This window comes from Mustela nivalis (assembly GCF_964662115.1).
Source record: "Mustela nivalis genome assembly, chromosome: 6".
Classification (NCBI taxonomy): Eukaryota; Metazoa; Chordata; class Mammalia; order Carnivora; family Mustelidae; genus Mustela; species Mustela nivalis.
In genome coordinates this window covers 75,869,731-75,889,058 of record NC_139025.1, presented here as the reverse complement: position 1 = coordinate 75,889,058, position 19,328 = coordinate 75,869,731, and the positions used below count along the sequence as shown (strand labels likewise).

The 19,328-nt window shown below is 42.9% G+C and overlaps 3 protein-coding genes across 4 annotated transcripts in view; 1 reads left to right on the top strand and 2 right to left on the bottom strand.

Moving 5' to 3' along the window:
• Positions 1 to 3,916, top strand: part of TMOD3 (tropomodulin 3) — a 75,959-nt gene extending 72,043 nt beyond the window's left edge. The window contains exon 10 of the mRNA XM_082734752.1: positions 842 to 3,916. Coding sequence (XP_082590878.1) covers positions 842 to 876 — 35 coding nt within the window. The 3' untranslated portion in view covers positions 877 to 3,916. The remainder of the gene's footprint in view (positions 1 to 841) is intronic.
• A 962-nt stretch (positions 3,917 to 4,878) lies between these two features.
• On the bottom strand, positions 4,879 to 17,476 carry LOC309866808 (RNA polymerase-associated protein LEO1-like). 2 transcript variants are annotated; one of them, XM_082734755.1, is made up of 10 exons: positions 16,806 to 17,476; positions 16,231 to 16,562; positions 14,239 to 14,333; positions 13,010 to 13,155; positions 11,793 to 11,877; positions 10,610 to 10,704; positions 9,975 to 10,109; positions 8,059 to 8,197; positions 7,022 to 7,181; positions 4,879 to 5,409 (listed from the first exon to the last, which is right to left on the bottom strand). In XM_082734755.1, exons 3-10 carry the CDS (start codon positions 14,317 to 14,319, stop codon positions 5,354 to 5,356), a joined length of 897 nt encoding a protein of 298 aa, XP_082590881.1. In that variant the 5' UTR covers positions 14,320 to 14,333; positions 16,231 to 16,562; positions 16,806 to 17,476; the 3' UTR covers positions 4,879 to 5,353. The 2 variants fall into 2 exon arrangements, with proteins under 2 accessions (XP_082590881.1, XP_082590882.1); XM_082734756.1 differs by having other exon boundaries at positions 8,059 to 8,194; positions 16,231 to 17,473.
• A 1,327-nt stretch (positions 17,477 to 18,803) lies between these two features.
• The window catches only part of LEO1 (LEO1 homolog, Paf1/RNA polymerase II complex component), a 44,756-nt gene continuing 44,231 nt past the window's right edge, over positions 18,804 to 19,328 (bottom strand). The window contains exon 12 of the mRNA XM_082734727.1: positions 18,804 to 19,041. Coding sequence (XP_082590853.1) covers positions 18,937 to 19,041 — 105 coding nt within the window. The 3' untranslated portion in view covers positions 18,804 to 18,936. The remainder of the gene's footprint in view (positions 19,042 to 19,328) is intronic.

The window sequence follows — 19,328 nt, the reverse complement described above, 5'->3', positions numbered from 1 at the left end:
TAGAGTCAAGGTTGCATTCAGCTAAGTAGAATAACGCTCATGGGAGCTTGATACTTCAGTTCTCCCAGGTTTTGCTTTCTAGCCAGCACCCATCCAATGGCTGGACAAGCTTTTTTGCACATCATTTGAATGTCTGCTTGAAGACCCTATCCTACCATCACCGAGTATGGCCTACTAGTTTGGGGTCACCAGTCTGTGAAGTGGCCGAGGGCGCCTGAGACATAAGTACCTTTCTTTTGCTCCATCCACTAGACTAGTTCACTGATCACTTTGGTGGCCAGAGCTTATGTTCGCCAGATAGTATCTCACCACATTACTAGGGGCTGAGGCGTGCATCACTTTGTATTTTGTTGTTTTGTCAGAGCCTAGTTGATTTTGTAGGAGACACTAGAAGGAAAATTTGGAGAACAGTAGCAAGTCACTTACCTTTAAAATGATAAAAATATTTTTGTTCTTTCACAAACTAAGGAAATGGGTTGTCAGAAGAGCATGCAAGTCGTTTTTTTAATAAGTCATTGTCGTAACAGGTATCAGTTTTTTTTAAATAACAAATAAGACGGGCGCAGTGATGTGAAGGTGAACGTGGAGCAGTGCTGTAGACTTCCCTGCTCCCGTGGGAGCTCAGTGGAGCGGAGGACATGTGCTTCACATGCCCAAGCCCCTCAGTTCTCAACACATGGCAGTGATGAAGGATGTGAATTTTAATGGCTTGTGAACAACAAATGGATATTTCATTTCTGTACAGCTCTGACTAGATCGTACAGAAACTTGTTCCTTACAAGCAATTAACATTGTACAAAAGTAACTAGGATTTTTAACACACTTTCTTTCTTTCTCACAGTTCGCAAAAGACGAGTCGAAGGAGACCACCCCTAAGTCCACCAAGATCCAATCTTTGGGAGACTTGAAGAGGTCACTAGGAGCTTATGGTGGTGTCAGATGTAAGATTTTCCTGGGTAGAAGGGAAGAGACTGGAAATCTTTTTTTTTTTTTTTCTAAACTACATGTATCTTTTTTCTAGTTTATGTTGTTAACAGTTTCAAATTATAAAATCAATAGTAGGTGGTATTTTGTATTTTATAACATTTCTTCTTTTTGCTAAAATCAATTTTAATTTAGCTTAATTAAATGGATTGTGAGGAGTCATGAGTTAAAAAGTACAATTGTGAAAGAAGTTTAGGAAATCATTTATATAGAATACTATGAACGGTTTAAGGACCAATCTTTTTTAAATCATAAAGGGACCTAATAGAAGAATTGCCTTTGCACCTGTTAGGTACAAGACCCTCATCAGAGCTTTCTTTCCTTATCCCATCGCATGGAGCCCTTTCCCTGTTTTAGAATACATGAACTTGACAAGAGTGTGCTTTCTGTTTCTATCAAGAAAGCAAAATGCCGGAATTTTAAACCGAGGACTCAAAACCTGGTCCTCTGTTCAGGAGTACAAGCCCATCTCTGGGAGAGACAAAGGGGCCTCCTGCCTCTTGCAGGTCACCACGCTCGCCTGATGGGTGTAAGCCAGCAACATCTAGACTTATTTAAACACAGTCACCAGCTTGGCCGGGTTATGTACTTTGTTTAAAAGTAGAGTGTGTCTAAATTCATTATAGTTTTTTATTTTAATTGGGCATAATTAAATTTTTGTGTAATTTAAAATTTTGTGAAAGCTCATAGTTATCTAAATAGGCAAGCTGTTTTCTGCTCTGTAAAAGACATAGAATCAGCTCTTGGTTATTTAAGAAAAAAGAAGGCTGTTTAATTAAACACGTGAAATCAAAGATGATAAAGGTGATGGAATTTGCGTCTGAGGCGCATGCAAAAAGGTCACTGAAACCGATGATTACTCTAAGTAAGGGAGCATCTGGCCTGAGCAGGCATCAGCTGTCGCACTGCATTGTGAGAAATTGTGCATGCTCTGCAGGATTGCAGAGATGGTCATGACTCACCTCGTGACACTTGCTATGAGCCAGTAAGGGAAACTGTCCTTCATCAAGCTAATGTTTATTACCTTTCATCGTATACTGTTTTGTCCACATTGTGTAAAAGGAATCTCTCATGAGAAGAGTTTCTTCCTACTGCCCATGGTCACAGCGTTCAAATGATCACGTGAACAGTGTACTAGTGTACTCGTGTAGGCTGCCTCCTGCCCAGGCGGAGAGACAGGGGATTTGGACCTGGATTCCGGCTCTGTTTCAGGGCTGCCCCTGGAGCAGAAGATGGCAGAGCCATCCCAGCTACAAGAGACAAGGCAGGAAGAAATCGGGAGTATCCTGACCACCAGAATTCAGGCCTGGCTGGATCATTTACAGGGAATAAAGGGAAGAATCCCATTTAAGAGTGGGGATAGGTAGGTTGATTCTTTAAAGAACGGTTTTTGAAATTGAGTTACAAAATGTCACCCCTTTGACTTGGGCTGGACGGTTTACTTTAATGAGCCAGGCAGCATCTTGTGTACTCGCTGATAAGCCTTCTCGACGGGTGAATGCTTCCCTCGTAAGAATTGGTTGTCTTTATTTTTTTCTGAGTCAGTATCCAGTGTTTCAGAGGGGCCAAAGATTGACTTTGCACTATTCCCTTTAAGTTAGAAACCATTGATACTCTTTTTTGAAGTTAGCAAGTATTTCTGTCTCTTCATATACAGCTTTGGAGATGTACTTGATTCTAGAGACTGCTCACCTGCCACAGGGTGGGGAGCGAGCACGCAGCAAGGGTCCCCACTACGCTAACAGCAAGGCCTCCTTGCTTGCACTGTCCTTAAGTTGGTGAATTGAGAAGTATGCTACCCCTTCTACCACATGGTGTTTAAATATAGGTTGGTGGGGCCCTACCCAGTATGTATATTGTACTTATGGGTAATATCTTTTTCATTTATGACTTACCGAAGTATGAAGCAGTGTTTTGCTTGTACCATAACAGTTCGTTATAAGGTTAAAGAAAACATTTTTTCGTAATTATCGTTAAAGATGACCATTCATCCAATTGAATACAGAAAATCAAGAATTATAAGGGAGAAAACTGATGTTTACTTTGATCTTTAAGATTCTGGCACCTCTTGACCATTTAGTAACTTACAGTATTTCTACATAGCTTTAAAATGTTGTAATATGGGGCACCTGGGTGGCTCAGTGGGTTAAAGCCTCTGCCTTTGGCTCAGGTTATGATCCCAGGGTCCTGGGATCGAGCCCCACATCGGGCTCTCTGCTCAGCAGCGAGCCTGCTTCCCCCTCTCTTTGCCTACTTGTAATTTCTCTGTCAAATAAATAAATAAAATCTTCTTAAAAAATAAATAAATAAATAAATGTTGCAATAGATTAGGGTTCTGAATAGTCTTAATTTTTAAATCAAAGATTTTGTAAGGCCTTAAAACATTCTGTAGGCTAACCAATTTAAACATATCTGGTTATCAAATCAAAGAATACTCTTTGCACTTTTAAATTGCTTTTTAAAAATCTTTTAATTTCCCATTTTGTACAATTTTACATTCATATTTTTCTGAAGTTGATTTTGCAAGTATGTCTATATGAAATTGTATGTATTGAAAAAAGCAATATTAATACTGATATTAAAATGCATTTTGGTGCTATAAACTTGTAGCTTAAATCTAGTAGAAGTCTTAAGTATACATAAAATACATTTCATAAGGGTGCCTGTCATTTAGAAGACCAGATAAACATTCTGTTTAAAAAAAAATAGCGGATTATTAGAGAGTTCAAGGAGAATTATCTCATTAAATTGCCAATTCCTGTTATTTGAATGGAGTACCCCACACACTCATTTTGTGCAGTAGGTGCACTCTGGAAAAGTTAATGTAAATAGAACTTTGTAAATTGTTTTTTCTTTGACAGTATCTGATGTATTTTCACTGAAAAAGGGGATTCCATGGTATAATAAAAATTAGAAAAATGCTTTGATAAAATGTTAGTCATGTTCTGTTTTACATTTTATTTAATCCTTGCTGCCATTAAAGTAAGATGAGATTGATGAGGTGTCATGAAATCTGCTATTTGGGATTCTGTACTTGCAGGGCAACTCTCCCACGCCCTTACCTTTTGGTGTCAGGACGCACAGGCACCTCCCCGCAGACCGGAGGGTGATACGCTCTCCCGGCACCCCAGCAGCTGCCATCCTCTGCGAGTTCAGTCTTGTCCCTTCGCCCGTTCATCACAGTGCCCCTTCACTCTTTTAAAACCATGTTTTTCTAATATTACTGATATAATTAACATATAACTGTATTAGCTGAAGGTAGGTAACATGATGTGACATATGTCTATATCGCAAAATATCTACCCCAAGTTTAGTTAACATCTGTCCCCTCACACAGTTAAAAACAATGATTTTTCCTGCGGTGAGAACTTTTAGGATCTACTCTCTCAGCAACTTTCCAGATCTGTAATATGGCATTGTTAACTGGGGTCACCATGCTGTCCTCAGGGTTTAGGGTTTGCCACCAACGTGTCTCTGGTCTTAAAGTTCTTTAAACCTCAGCTTCCAAGTCTGTAAAGTGGGACTAACAACATCTGCCTCCTGGTTATTCTGAGGATTAGAACTAGTATGGCCAGCATGGTGCTTGGCAAAGCATTCGGCATCCAGTGACCCCTCCCATGGTGTGCCTGCTCTGACAAGACCACAGGGCCATGTGGTCAACAGAAAGTTTGTGCCATACCTATGGAAATAAACGACAATCCACAGATGGGCCGCAGACCCAGCTAAGCAGGACAGGAGGACATCCTGAAGAGGCGATACCTGACTTGAACTTCCAAAGCCCACCTTGGGATCCAGCAGGGAGGATGAGGTGGGGCAGAGCAGCCAAAATGCACAAAATGCACAAAAACCCAAGACCCAGAACAGTTAGGGAAAAATGGATTTTCTGAAGGCACAGACTTGCTTCTGAACATTTTTTATTCACAACTAGGATTATGCAAAAGCGATTCAATTCATCATTTCAACCAAAACAAGTCATGTCATGATTGCTTTAAAACAAACTGTTGGAAACAATATACAGTTGTCTGCTGAATAATGGGTTTAGGAGTGCCAACTCTGCACAGTCGAAAAGCCGAGAATAACTTTTACCTCCCCAGAAACTTAACTGCTAATCGTTTACTGCTGACCAGAAGCCTTACTGATAACACAGTTGATACATATTTTGCTTGTTAAATGTATTATATATTCTTATAATAAAACAAGCTAGAAAAAAGTTATGAAGAAAACCAAAAGGAAGAGAAAATTCATTACAGCACCGTACCATATTTATATTAAAAAAAAAAAAAAAAAAAGCTGTAAGTGGACCCGCGCAGTTCAAACCTGTATTCCTCAAAGGTCAGTACAATGTATACATGAGGGCACGTTTTATACTTTAGTCATTTTCTTCCTCTTCACCCCCCACTTTCCTCTTTCCGGAGGCCTCATCTCCTGAACAGATACAAAAGGGAAGATGTAAAATTCAATATCGAATGTTTCTAGGAATTCTGTCTACCATTGTTTGAGCTATCCTCAATAAAATACTAGCAAACTAAATCCAAAAATGTATTTTAAAAAATTAATTCACCAACTGACCAAGTGGAGGTTCAATATTTGCAACTCAGTTGGGGCTTCTGGGTGGCTCAGTCATTAAGCGTCTGCCTCTGGCTCAGGTCATGATCCCAGGGTCCTGGGATCAAGCCCCGCATTGGACTCCCTGCTCAGCTGGAAGCCTACTTCTCCCTCTGCCAATCTCTCATGAATAAAATCTTTTTAAAAAAATTAAAATTAAAAAATAAAGCAGTTCTGAGCTGATGGGGGAGCCAGCCCTTCACATTAGAAGTCCACCCCAAAGCAGCAACCTATGTCCATGACACGAGCCGACTGGGCCTCACAAATCAGGGCTTCTCCTGGGCAATGATCAGGGCAGGAGGGACACTTCCTCCTCACTCTACACTGGCTGACATTCCAATCATATTACTTGAAATATGTTCCCCTGCTTCCTCAGTATTTCACTTCTTCTATCTAAAATTCAGTATATTGGGGCACCTGGGTGGCTCAGTGGGTTAAAGCCTCTGCCTTCAGCTCAGGTCATGATCTCAGGGTCCTGGGATCGAGCCCCGCATCGGGCCCTTTGCTCAGCAGGGAGCCTGCTTCCTCCCCTCTCTCTCTGCCTGCCTCTCTGCCTACTTGTGATCTCTGTCAAATAAAATAAATATTTTAAATAAATAAATAAAAATAATAAAATTCAGTATATTAAAGCCTGTAGTTTTCTGTAGTTTTCTTCTTTTTGTTTTTTTGTTGTTGTGTTTTACAATTTTATTTATTTCAGAGATAGAAGAAAGCATGAGTGGGGAGAGGGAGAAGCCGGCTGCCCACCTGGCAGAAAGCCCAACAAGGGCCTCGATCCAAGGACCCTGGGATCATAACCTGAGCTGAAGGCGGACACTTAATGGAATGAGCCCCCAACATTCTTAAAATTTTGATGAGAAGGGATATATAACTTTCAGACATGCTTAAATGAGACTTCAATTTGAGAGTTTTTGTTCTGAGAGAGAGTCATCACTTTTAAACACCCAACAGCTTTTATGCACATATTAAAAACCACAAAGTTTAGGGCGCTTGGGTGGCTCAGTGGGTTAAAGCCATCAGGTCATGATCCCAGGGTCCTGGGATCGAGTCCCGCATCAAGCTCTCTGCTAAGCGGGGAGCCTGCTTCCCCCATCTCTGCCTGCCTCTCTGTCTACTTGTGATCTCTGTCAAATAAATAAATAAAATCTTTAAACAAAACAAAACAAAAAACTACAACATTTAAATACTGCATCAATTACACAAGAAGGCAAACTGCTCATTACATGTTTTCCTCCACAAAGACATAAATTATTTAATTGATTTTGTTTATTTTCCTAGCTAAGCTTTTCTGTGGGAAAATGGCCCTAAGAAAAACAGTAAAAATACAAGTCCTCTGTACTGTTATCCTCACTAAATCACAGCGGGGCAGGGAGTAAAAGCCCACCAGCCCCTGCAACCCTCAGAAGACATGTTACCTCCATGCCCAGCTCACCTTGGAGCTCCCGTTGGTAATGGTTTTTAATGGCTTCAGCGTCTTCCTCCTCCTCACAGGCACTGCTGGGGTCCTGGCAGTGGACACTCAGCCCCCGCTGGTTCTGCTTCTCCCACAGATGGATTGTCTCGTGAGTAGAAGCCCTCAATCGTTCTTCTTTCTGTAAAGAAGCAAACCTTTTTAACTGAAAAAATGAACTACCTTTCTGCCCACTTGAACTTAGATGTACTACATTTCTTGTCTTCAGAAAACAGTTCTCTCCATGCCACACCCGTTACCTCACACTGTGATCACTCAGTGCAGCTGATTTCCAAGGCGTGAAGGGAGCACAGGCTGAAGGGGCAGAAGGCCCCCTCATGCTAACCACCCAGTCAGATCTGGCACACACGTGGCCTCGGGAGCTGCAGTGTCCCCCCCTGCTGCCAGGCAGAGCCCAGAGAGCAGCAAGCAGCCTGAGGAACCTCAGCCACGCCCAGTGGACACCTGAGGGAGGCTGTGTCTGCTGACCCGAGACAGACACCCGGCGCGCACGGGCTCCACCGAACTACAGTGGTGAGCAGATGGTCCCGTCTGGGCCCTTCCCCGCCAGAGAGCTTCCCCACAGCTCCTGATGACAGGACGGGGAGGCGCTGGTAGGGGAGGATCCCTGAGCCCCAAAGCAGAACAGTCACACGCGTCCTCCGCCTGGCTGTCCACACACTGGTGTTCACAAGGCAGAGCTGGTGTTGAGAGAGTCAGGAACATCTTTTCGACCTTCCTAGCTATCTGGCTAACAAAGTTTTATGATAGCTGTCAAAGGTTACATTTTTTTTAATTATCAGATTTCCCCTGCAATCTCATAAACTGAACAGAGAACACGAGTGTCTGGCTTGCTGGATCTTACCAGTGGCCACTGACATGCCACACTTGGGTTGAAGCTGGCTCCCTGATAGGAGCAAGATAAGATGGTTGTGGCCACACAAAATTGTGAATTAATATTCTGGAAAGTACAGCTCTTAATACCCAAAAAATCCCAGGATAAAGCTTAACCGACGTACTTTAATCATCTCTGTGCGCTGGCATTCAGGGTCACGGCCAGCCATCGGTAAGAGTCTAATCCTCTGGGTCTTCGAGCATCTCTTCTCAAGCGGCAGGGTCATCTTCCTGTGTGTGGCACAGTCTGTAGAGTGAGGTCTGCTGGGAGACAAGAATGCCTCACTGTAGACTAAGAACAGTCAGAGGCGGTTCTATCAACGCACCAACAGCCACGGACAGTGACCACTACCCCTTCAGCGGAGGGGGAGGCCAGGCCACGGGTCCTGGCACTCTGAGCCTCCTCACTCTCTGCTTCCTCCCTCTGTCCCATCTCCAGCGAATGCCCATGGGGCAAAGTGCAAGTAGAGGAAGGAGGAGAGCAGGAGGTAAGGTCAAAGGCTTTTCCAAAGAAACAACCCCACCCCCCCACCCCCCCACACCCCGGACGACATTCAGAGAGAAAAGAAGGGACAGGAAATCTCAGTTAAGTAAGGGTGGTGCAGAGGCCAGAAGTGATTCAAGAATGAAACAGGCATCCCTCCATCTGAATATGATTAGAAGGAAGGTCAAAGCAAGGAGCCTCAGGACAGCACTGGACTGGGAGTCCCCAGTGCAGAAAGCAGTACATCATATCAGAAAGAAGAAAGGGAGATCCTTAGGAGAGCGTCCCTGAGACGGGAGGGAGATGGGACGTATGGAATGTGAAACACCGAGCACAATGGAAAAAAGCAAGCCATAGAATCCTTTGTCTCTTTCACCTCCATTAGAGAAAGCTCGGGAAGAGGCTGGATTTGAACAGCATTTATTACACCAGGTCTCTGCACCGCATGACATCGTATGTATTATTTGACTTAACTGACACTCATCCCTGTGAAGTCAATATTATCTTCATTTTATAGATAAGGAAACTAAAAATTAGAGTGAGGGGCACTTGGGTGGTTCAGTCAGTTAAGCTTCTACCGTAGGCTCAACTCATCGATCCCAGCATCCTGGGGTCGAGCCCCACATTGGGCTCCACGCTCAGTGAGAAGCTTGCTTCTCCCTCTTCCTCTGCCTGCCACTCCCCCTGCTTGTGCGCTCTCTCTCAAATACATAAATTTCTTTAAAAAAATTATAAAGTTGTGTGACCATTATTACAATCTGATTTATTTATTTATAAAGGTTTTATTTATTTATTTGAGAGAGAGAGGGAGAACACAAGTTGGGGTGGGAAGAACAGAAGGAGAGGAAGAAGGCTCCCTGCTGAGCAGGGAGTCCCACAAGGGACTCGATCCCAGAACATGGGCATCATGACCTGAGCCGAAGGCAGACACTTAACCGACTGAGCCACCCAGGCACCCCTACAATCTGATTTTAGAACATTTCCATGACCTCAAAAAGAAACCTTGTGCACACTGTTAGTCGGCTAAATGCCCCACTTGGAGGACAGCCGCATGAAAGACAACAGCACGGGGACTTTAGGGGAAGGCGTGTGCAGGAGCACAGCCAATAGCATCCAGTGAAAAGGCTAGATATGGAGCACCCGTCGGCTTGGGGTCGAGCCGCAGCCCCTGTGGTCATCTCGCCCTTTTCTCTACCGTGTGCACACATCAACAACAGGCTTATGCTTGGCTAGCCTCCCAGCTAAATTCCATGGAAGGCAAAGGACATGGGCCAGCCGAGCACTGAAGACCAGTCTCCTAGGCCTCCTATCAGGTGCACTGACCACCGTGAATTCATTCACTGGTCTTTTGGTTTATACGGGGGTCTTGGGTTGGTTTTGACAGCGTGGACTGACTCTCTGAGAAACAGCGACCTGTGGTAGAGGTGAACCAAACCACGCGCCTGGTGAGCTGCACCTTGAAATCATGTCTGTCAGAGCTGAGCCAGGCTTTCTGCATGACTCTCTGCCTTGCTGCTCGTTAACTACCAGTAACAACTGGTCAGCATGAACAGTTACCTAAAGGTGAGCTTGGATTTAAACACAGCTTGTCCCTGTAGACCAGTGTCTTCTCGAACGAACAGGTGGTTGTGGTTGCCCTGCATTGGGGCTTTGTAGACATCAAACACTTCACTGCCTAGATGCAGGGAGAGGCTGCAAACAAGAAACTGTTCAGTACTGGGGTGGACATTCGACAAAGCCCCCAGTTTCCATTCTCCCCTATAGGCTTTACTGAAAATGCTATGGAACCGTGTCCTGAATTCATGAGAGAAACAGAGGTGCTGTAAATAACATATTCCCTTTTAAAGCCAAAGGTGGTAAAATTCATCCTTCAACTTGAAATATAATCGTTTTGTCATTTTCCCAATCTGTACCACTTCGTAAGACAGAAACACTTTGGTCCCAAAATACCAGTGTGTACTGCCCAATAGTAGCTCCTGCAAGCGAGCTAGCATTAGGCTTTCCCCCCAGGAGGCTGCTACCATGAATCTGATCACACCCTGGGCCCACTTCTAAGGTGTCCTCTCCGAGGCCTAGCTTTATTTAATTCTTTAATGGAAGATGGCCCCAAAGTAAGGTCCTGCACAGAGAACCCCATTCTTCCCAGGCATTCCTCTGGGTCTTCCAGGGCCCTCCGGGCATCATGGGCTCACCTCCCATCTGACCACTTGACCACCCGAGCGTTGCTCTCCTTAATTTCATTTCCTTCCTCGTCCCGGCGTTTCCTCCATCTTATCGTATTTTCTACCTGGTTCAAAACACAAAAGCATTCGAAAACCAATGTAACAATTGCGTGTTCTTTTTCCCTCCAGTGACTTACAATCATGTGCCAAGAGTTGGTATGTAGTGCTAAAGGAAGCTCACAGGAGAACTAGTGCGTTAGGCAATGCTGAAACCCTCCCCCTACAAACACCGAGAGATACTGGTTAAACTATTTTGTTTAAATCTTTTGCAAGCTCATGGCAGTGGAAGCAGAATCCAAGTATAACGCAGGACGGAGGGATTACCACACACACCAGGAGCTCCAAAGAAGAGAGGGTGAGGCTTTGGGTCCACATGGGATAGACAGTTAAAATGGGGACCTGTGCCTATCACAAGTACACCTGAAGGGCTGTGAACCCGACGAAAGAGGGACTAGTAAGCCTAACCTAGTAAGACAGGGAAGTCCTGGGCATTAAATGAAAAAATAAAAGATAAAAGAATATAAAGTTAAGAAATCAACAATTTCAACTTGAGACTTCTACTTTGCCCTGTTTTTTAGTTCAAAGGTGTCCTACCCATATAGGAGGCAACTCCAAATCACCAAGGTAGCATAAAAATTGGTTCTGCCCCCACAGAAGCTCATCTCCACCCGAAGCAAGAAGACAAGAGCCCTGTGAGAACACCACAGTGTCCTGCCATCCCAGGTCTTCTTGAGAGGAACCGCCTGCAGACAAGGCCTCTCTTTGTGCGTAGTCGGAATCCCATAGAGAGCCTGAGAGAATGCTACTGAGAAAGCTGCAAGGACCTACCCACGATAAAATGCAGAGGCAGTTCATATACCTAAAAATATTTATCCTAAAGGAAGTAGCTAACAATTTTCAAGAATCTTTATCATTACTTCCATTGAAAAATTATAACTGGGAGGAAAAGGTTAGAAAAGTGAGAATTACAGGGATTTTTTTAAAAGGGTATGTAACTTCTCCCCTAAAAATATTCTCAAAAGACATTTCAGTCCTTGTTCTAAAGAGTAAACATAAAAGATCATTTCATAATCTCGTCTCAAATAATTATCTGTTTTACTTAACAAAAAACTTGGAAAGAAAAAAAAAAAAAGAATCAAGTATAGAATAGTACCTTTAATCTTAACCTGGTTCTATCTTCCTCGTCAAGCACTTTCTCACCTTCAAATTCATCTTCGTAATACTGAGGATCGAAAGGTCTAAAAACCATTTTTTACTCATATTAGCCATTTTTGTAATGAATATTATTAATGCTTATAAAATAATCATCTTTACAACATGCATCAATATGTTAAAAGTCACAGAGACAAACAACTTCATGTAATATTTTAAGAAAGTATGCAAATTAGTGTACTTTCTTGAAATCTGATTTTAAAATATCGGAAATAAAATCCAAGTGTGACTAACAATTCCAAGCTTTGTTTGAGGAAATAGGTCTTCTAAAATATAAATAAGACATGGTCTTATCTTTCTACTTTTTTTTTTTTTTAAAGAAAAGTATCCTGCTAATTACTCAAGAGCTTATACACATGAACCTTCACAAAAAATACCCATCAATACTATTTTGTTGTCCAGAATCATTGTCTCTTCTAGTCATAGTGGCTTTTGCACTGAACATTTATAATTTCTCTAGCAAACTTTCTCCATCTCATTTTCTGATTTTTCAGCTCTACACTAGTGAAAAACACCTTTGTCAGCTATCATGTCGGTTTATTTGTAAGTGACAAATATTAGAAGACTCATTCACATTAGAATTCTCACATTGAGGGACACCTGGGTGTCTGAGTCAGTTGGTCAGGCATCTGCTTTCAGCTCAGGTACTAATCCCAGAGTCCCAGGATTAAGCACCAAATCAGGCTCCCCACTCATCAGGGAGTCTGCTTCTCCCTCTGACCCTCCCCTCTCTGGTGCACCCTCTAATAAGTAAATAAAATCTTTAGGGACACCTGGGTGGCTCAGTCAGTTAAGCATCTGCTTTCGGCTCAGGTCATGCTCCCAGAGTCCTGGGATGGAGACCTTCGTCAAGGTCCCTGCTCAGCAGGAAGCCTGCTTCTCCCTCTGCCTGCTGCTCCCCCTGCTTGTGCTCACCCACTCTCTGACAAATAAATAAATAAAATCTTAATAAAATAAAACCTTTAAAAATAAAATAAAATATCACAGCAGTAACTCATCATTTTTTACCACAGCACATCCTAAATTTACTTTTCCAGAGGTATATGAGGAATCTCCCATCTTTATAATTACCCAACTTATGATAAGAAAAAACAATTACATCTCACATATTTTAAATTAATATCTTGAAAAAAAAAAAACTTTAATCAGTCCTCTTACTTGGGTTCTATGCTGAGAAATTTAGGTAGTTTAACAAAGTACAATTCATTTCCTAAATCAGAGTTGATACTGGGGATTTCTACTTCTATTCTGGTTTCAGAAATCCGCTCTTCCTCCTGTTGGTCTTGAGGCACTCCACGTTCATCCTAAGAGAGGAATCAGGATGTGAGAGCTTGAAGTGAAACTGAAAATGCTCTAGCTCTTCTAGAGTACTGGGAAATACAGATGTGACTGAAAATAAATTCAGATACCACTTCAGAAACAAAAGAGTTAGCAACCCCTCTAGGCCTCTCCCTAAAATTTCATCCTCTCCCCCAAAAATATCACCACGGGAAACAAGATCTTTTAGCCGGCATTACTAAAAAAATATCAATTTTGTCGACATATCTGGTTTGCATAAGACAGTAAATAACAGAACTGTGAAGATGTACAATCCCCCAGTATGAAGTAACTTTTTTAAATCAGAGAAGAAAGTTAAATAGCACACGCTTTCTGGCACAGATTTGTGTTAGGAAAAACTTATATCAGAGACACCTGGGTGGCTCATTTGGTTAAGCGTCTTCCTGAGGCTCAGGTCCTGATCCCAGGATCCTTGCTCAGCAGGGAGCCTGCTTCTCCTTCTGCTTGCCCCTCCCCCTGCTTGTTTTCTCTCTCTCTCCCTCTAGATCTCTGATAAATAAATAAAATCTTAAAAATCTTAAAAAAAAAAAAGAAACAAAGAAACAAAGATAGAAAAGAAAAGGAAAACTTAAATCAAGGAGCACCCTTGGTGGCTCAGTCGTTAAGGGTCTGCCTTCAGCTCAGGTCATGATCTCAGGGTCCTGGGATTGAGCCCCCATCAGGCTCCCTGCTCAGCAGGGAGTCTGCTTCTTCCTTTTCTCCCTGCTCATGCTCTCTCTCACTATCTCTACCTATCTCTCTCAAATAAATAAATAAAATCTTTAAAAATAAATAAATAAATGAAAAGAAAAACTTAAAGGTTATCAAATTACGAGTCTTCACAGTTTAGCCCCAAAGTTTGGCATCAACCTCATTCTGAGCAGTTCTTTCTATACCTGCAAATATCCACAATTCTCAACATAACTGAGAAAGTCACCCATTCCTCAGGTGTTTCAGACCACTACTCAATTATCAATATCCTCTCTCCATAGAAACCAGACATTTCAGCTTTTGAAGCTTTCTTTTTACTTCGAGCCATGGGACCTGTTGAGGTTAATGATTATACTCACAGCAGGCTGCCCTGGAATGGATTGTTCACTGTCCCCATCGCTCTCTGAAGAAATGTCATCTATGTCTCCAAACAGATCCATGGTCCTACTGTGACCTTCAATGCCAGGAGAAAAACACAAAGTATTAATTTCTCTGAGGTGCTTCATATGGTTTATAGCCCATCACTTCAACACTGCCCCAAGATTCAGAAACCAAATCTCCACAAAGCCAACCTTGAATTTGCTCCCTGAGCCTAGCCCCCAGAAGCCTGACAAGTATCTATGGAGAAGGAAGGTGGCCAGTTTGGTTGGTGGAAGGCAAAGCTGCTGTGATAGCCAGCTTTCAACACAGTTCCCAGTGGTTCCTGCCTCTGATAGTCCTGCCCTTGCAGTCTCCTCCAACATGTGTCACAGCTGGTCTATGTGACCAATAGAATACAACCTCACTTTTAAGGCGAGGCCAAGATATTGTGGCTTTTCCACCTCCTTTCTCTCTTCAGCTCACTGCTCTGGAGAAGGCAGCTGCCATGACATGAGGACACTCAAACTGCTAAGGAGAGGCTCATGGGGCAACTAACTGAGGCCGCCTGCAAAGAGCACGAGTGAGCCATCTTAGAAACAGATTGTTCTGTCCCAGGCAAGCCTGTAGATAAAGGATTCTCAGCCAACAGCTTGCCTGGAGCTTCATCAAAGACCATGAGCCACAGCTACCCTGCTAAACCAGTCATGACCCTCAGAAATTATGGAATATTAGATGTTGTTTTCATCTGGCCCTCCCAGGGTAGAAGCTGAGTAGCTGGAGAAGGTGAGGGGTGGTATGCAGGTCACACAAGATAGGTTTAATCCAACACTCTTATCTCCCTAAGCCTTTGGATTCCCTCCACATAATGCCAGGGAAGCTTCATTACAAGTAGGCCACCAGTAGGTTGCAGCTAGCCAGCTCTGGACCACGTCCTGCTGTATGTGTTAACACACCAGATCCTGAATATGTAAGTGCCCCAAACCAGTCCATTTGGCCCAAGCTATTGTTATAGTCTGTCCTTCATTTCACATTCCTAGAACATAGTTCCACAGTATTCCCTAGGCTTTTCCCTTTATCAGCCAAGCCTTGTAGTTCTTCTGGCATATAAGCATTTCTTCTTCAGCTAGGAGTTCGTGCTTTGTCAGGGTAGGATGAGATCCTAGTGATGGGCTGACTGGTAGCAAGTGGGGCAGACAGCATGCAGTTGGCTGAGTCTTGAGGAGAATGGAAACTGCCACAGCTAACATTATTACCATGTTTTCAAGCAAGGAAAGCCCAGGCTCCTCAGACACAGGGAAGCAAACTGCTTCTCAGAGGCACAGAGTGACTAGCAAATGGAGTTTTCCTGTTTCATCTGAGTCCAAAGAGACATCCCACCCTTAGCTTCTTTCTCTAGCAATGTCGTTTCACATGAGAGACTTCAAGAGGCTATGAATTCAACTAATGTTGCAATTCTGCAACCGCACAAGTGAATGTTTAATATTCAGCTACCTCAGCCCTCTGCCTCAGAGACAGGAGATTCGTTTAAGGCTGGGAGGAAAGCTCACTGGTTCTCTGGCCCTGACCTGAGCTGAATGTTTAAAGACCTAAGCTTGTAATATTCTTCCATAAGTGCTCCAGGGCATTCCGAAGTACCCACCCTCACCGCAGTCCGCAGTATCGTCACTACGCCTACCAGCCACTTGAGCCCTCAACCAGAGGGGTGATCGGATGCAGTGCCACCAACCATGCGTTACCAGCATCCCCTTTCATTGGCGAGGAGCTCGGACCTGCATTCAAACTCATCTACAAATCACATCTTTGAGGATTTCTCTCCTGGACTACCCAGTCAGGTCCAAGTTGGGAACAGAAAACACACCAGCAGTCTATACAGATAGAATTAAATTTTTTAAAAAAATTGTTTTTTACTTAGGTTTCCACCTCTAGAAATGAGGGAACGAAGGAAGAGGTGGACTTATTAAACATTAAAAAGTTTAATGTTTAACTCATACCTGAGGAAGAGAAGTGTCCAGCTGGCACTGATGCCTCGGGCGGGGCAGCGCGGGGAGATACAATGAAGCTGGCTCTCCAAGTGCTGGTAAAGCTGCAAACTGGATGAGCTGCTGTGGGAAGGTACTGCCTCTGCTGAGGTGAAGGTGTTTGTGGGCCCTCTTAGAAAAACTGCAAGTTGACAGGAAGCTTCCAGAAAGTTCCATAAATAAACAGGAAGGAGCAATCTCTTCTTTGTTATTCAGTCTTCCAGTCTCTCTCCAGCGCCCCCTAACAGGGGGCAGCTGGCAAAGATGAGATGTGCCTGCAGAATCTTGGCCCCAGCACCACCAAGCTTGGTAAAAAAAAAAAAAGGGTGGGTTTGGAGATGAAAAGACAAGAGCTTAATAACGAATACATGTTTCTACTAGTTAAAAAAACAAAAACAAAGTATATTGCCTTAAAAAGGACAGACAGAATGAAGGCTCTTAAAAGCCAGGCATAGTTTTAATAATTTGTTAAACCAAGAAACAGCAAGAGACTGAAGGTTTTGGTGTTAGGCAAGTGGCACACGAGGAAAAAAAAAAAAAAGTGGCACCTTGGTGATTTGGGACCTTCTTTTTGGATGTCATTTTTCTTTCTCCATAGTCAGGTTTCAGGTAAGCCTCCCACAACCAGCACTCCCAGACTGTACCAACAGCACTAGAAAGGAAGTTGGGTAGACTCTGTTCATTAGTCTATGTAGAAGAAAATCACAGAAAAGACAAATATGTGTGTGGTAAATTTAAAACATACCTGCACAGGCGCCTGGTTGGCTCAGTCAGTTTCATCAAGTCATGATCTCAGCAGGGTCATGAGATCAAGACCTGAGTCAGCCTCCACGTGGCTGCTTGAGTCTCTCTCCCTCAGCCCCTCCCCTAACTTGTGAGCACATGACCCCACCCCCCAAAATAAATAAACCCTTTAAAAAGATTTTAAAAAATAATACATACCTGAAAATTCTTTGCCATTCCAACCATCAAGAGGAGTCAAATTTCCTTCCCTTTGAATATAGGTACACATGAGTGACTCACTTTAATCAATAGGTGTTGGATTTGGATGTGATAGGTAATATAGCTTTTACCTGGCTCCCTCTCTTAGGATGCTCAGTTTTGGATCCCAGCCATTATGCTGTGAGAAAGTAGGGCCAGGACTGAGATGCAAAAGTGAGACACTTACCTTGAGTGAAAAATACAAGGGATGTCAAAATCTCAGTGACCTAGATGACCACACTGCAATACAATGTTTTTTATTTATTTTAAAAATACATTTGCTTAGATGCCTGGGTGGCTCAGTTGGTTAAGCAGCTGCCTTCGGCTCAGGTCATGATCCCAGCGTCCTGGGATCGAGTCCCACATCGGGCTCCTTGCTCCGCGGGGAGCCTGCTTCTCCCTCTGACTCTGCCTTCCACTCTGTCTGCCTGTGCTCGCGCTCTCTCTCTCTGACAAATAAATAAATAAATAAAAATACATTTGCTTATTTTAGAGAGCGTGAGTGTGCACACAAGCAGGGGGAGGGTCAGAAGAAGAGGGAGAGAATTCCAAGCCGGCTCTGGCTCCCTGCTGAGCATATGACCACAGGGCTCGATCTCACCACTCTGTGATCATGAGCTGAGCTGAAATCCAGAGTTGGCTGCTTAACTGACTGAGCCACTGAGGAGCCCCAATACAATGTTTTTTAAAGCCTTTTGTGAAAGACCCAGGAATACATTATCAAATTTTTAAGAAAAGCATGGATCCATCCAGCTCTGTACTTGCACAATTCTCCTCACTTGTTTTACCCTAATTTCAGCCATCAGGTCCTGTTTACATAAAATTCTGACATTTTAATCATTATGGATTTTTGCATTAGTTCCATTTTTTTAAACGTCATATATCATGGTATCATTTAACTTGATTACTATAATGGGCTGAATAGAGACCCTCCCACACAAGGTTCATATCTACCCAGAACTTCAGAATGTGACTTTACTTAGCAGTAGGGTCTTTCCAGATATAATTAAGAAGTCTGCTGGATAGGGTTGGTCCTAAACACACTGCTTGGTGTCCTTATATAAGGAGAGGAAGACCTGGAGACATACAGAGACACAGAGCAAACAAAGGGAAATAAGCCATGTAAAGGCCAAGGAAAGAACAGAGTTCTGCTGCCAAAAGCCAAGGACTGCCAGGAGGCCCCAGAAGCTCGAACACACAGCAAGGCAGGATTCTTCCCTAGAGCTTTCAGAGGGAGAGTGACCCTGCCAATACTTTGATTTAGGATTTCTAGGCTCCAGAACTGTAAGAGAATACATTTCTGTGGTTTTAAGCTATCCAGTTTGTGGTACAGAGTTATAGCAGCCCTAACAAACTGAAACAAGCACAAGAAGCTCTTTCTGGGCCCTTAAACTCAGAACTCCAGAGGAATGCCTCACTTGCCTCACCTGACCCTGACTAGGAGGCTTCTTTGTGGGGGGTAGGGGAGGGGGAGAGCAGCAGGAATTCACTAAAACTTAAGACTTCCTGTGAAGTTTAAACAAAATCAACTTGCTTTAGATAAAGTAGATTTCCTGAAAAGAGACTTGCTTTAAAAAAATTTTTATTACAATTAAAATTACACAAAAGCAAATCAATTCATTTCAATCAAAATAACTCATGTTTACATCATATTTAATAAACTGTACAAAAATACATAAAATGTTTTCACATTGTGCTTCAATCATCATCTTCTTCCTCTTCATCACTGATCACATACTTCTTATGCTTTTTACTTGCTTTATCATCATCTTCTGCTTTTCTCTTTCCAGAAGGTTCCCCTTCCTAAACAAATAAAATTTGTAAAAATCTGAAAATCAATAGAAAATATTTCCAGGAAGATTTATCAAAAGTACTCTGAGCTGAATGATCCTCTGAAAACACAAAATAAAGTAATTTTTAAAATAAGAACATTTACCAAATGAATAAAACCAGTGGTGAAGGTCATGGCCAGTTCCCAGTACTAGAAGCATTAAAAAATGACAACTATCCAGAGCTAATTACAAACTAACTACAAAACAACCCAACTTCAGGACCATAAGGAAGACCCAAGAAATTATAAGCAATCTCTT

Bases quoted from the DNA above. Each gene is read 5' to 3' on its own strand.
- LOC309866808 (XM_082734755.1), bottom strand. From the start codon at position 14,319: ATGGATCTGTTTGGAGACATAGATGACATTTCTTCAGAGAGCGATGGG. The intron at 11,878-13,009 runs GTAAGAGGACTG...AATGGTTTTTAG, and splicing joins TTTCTCAGCATAGAACCCAA to ACCTTTCGATCCTCAGTATT. The intron at 7,182-8,058 runs GTACGTCGGTTA...GCTTCTTTACAG, and splicing joins AGCGCACAGAGATGATTAAA to AAAGAAGAACGATTGAGGGC.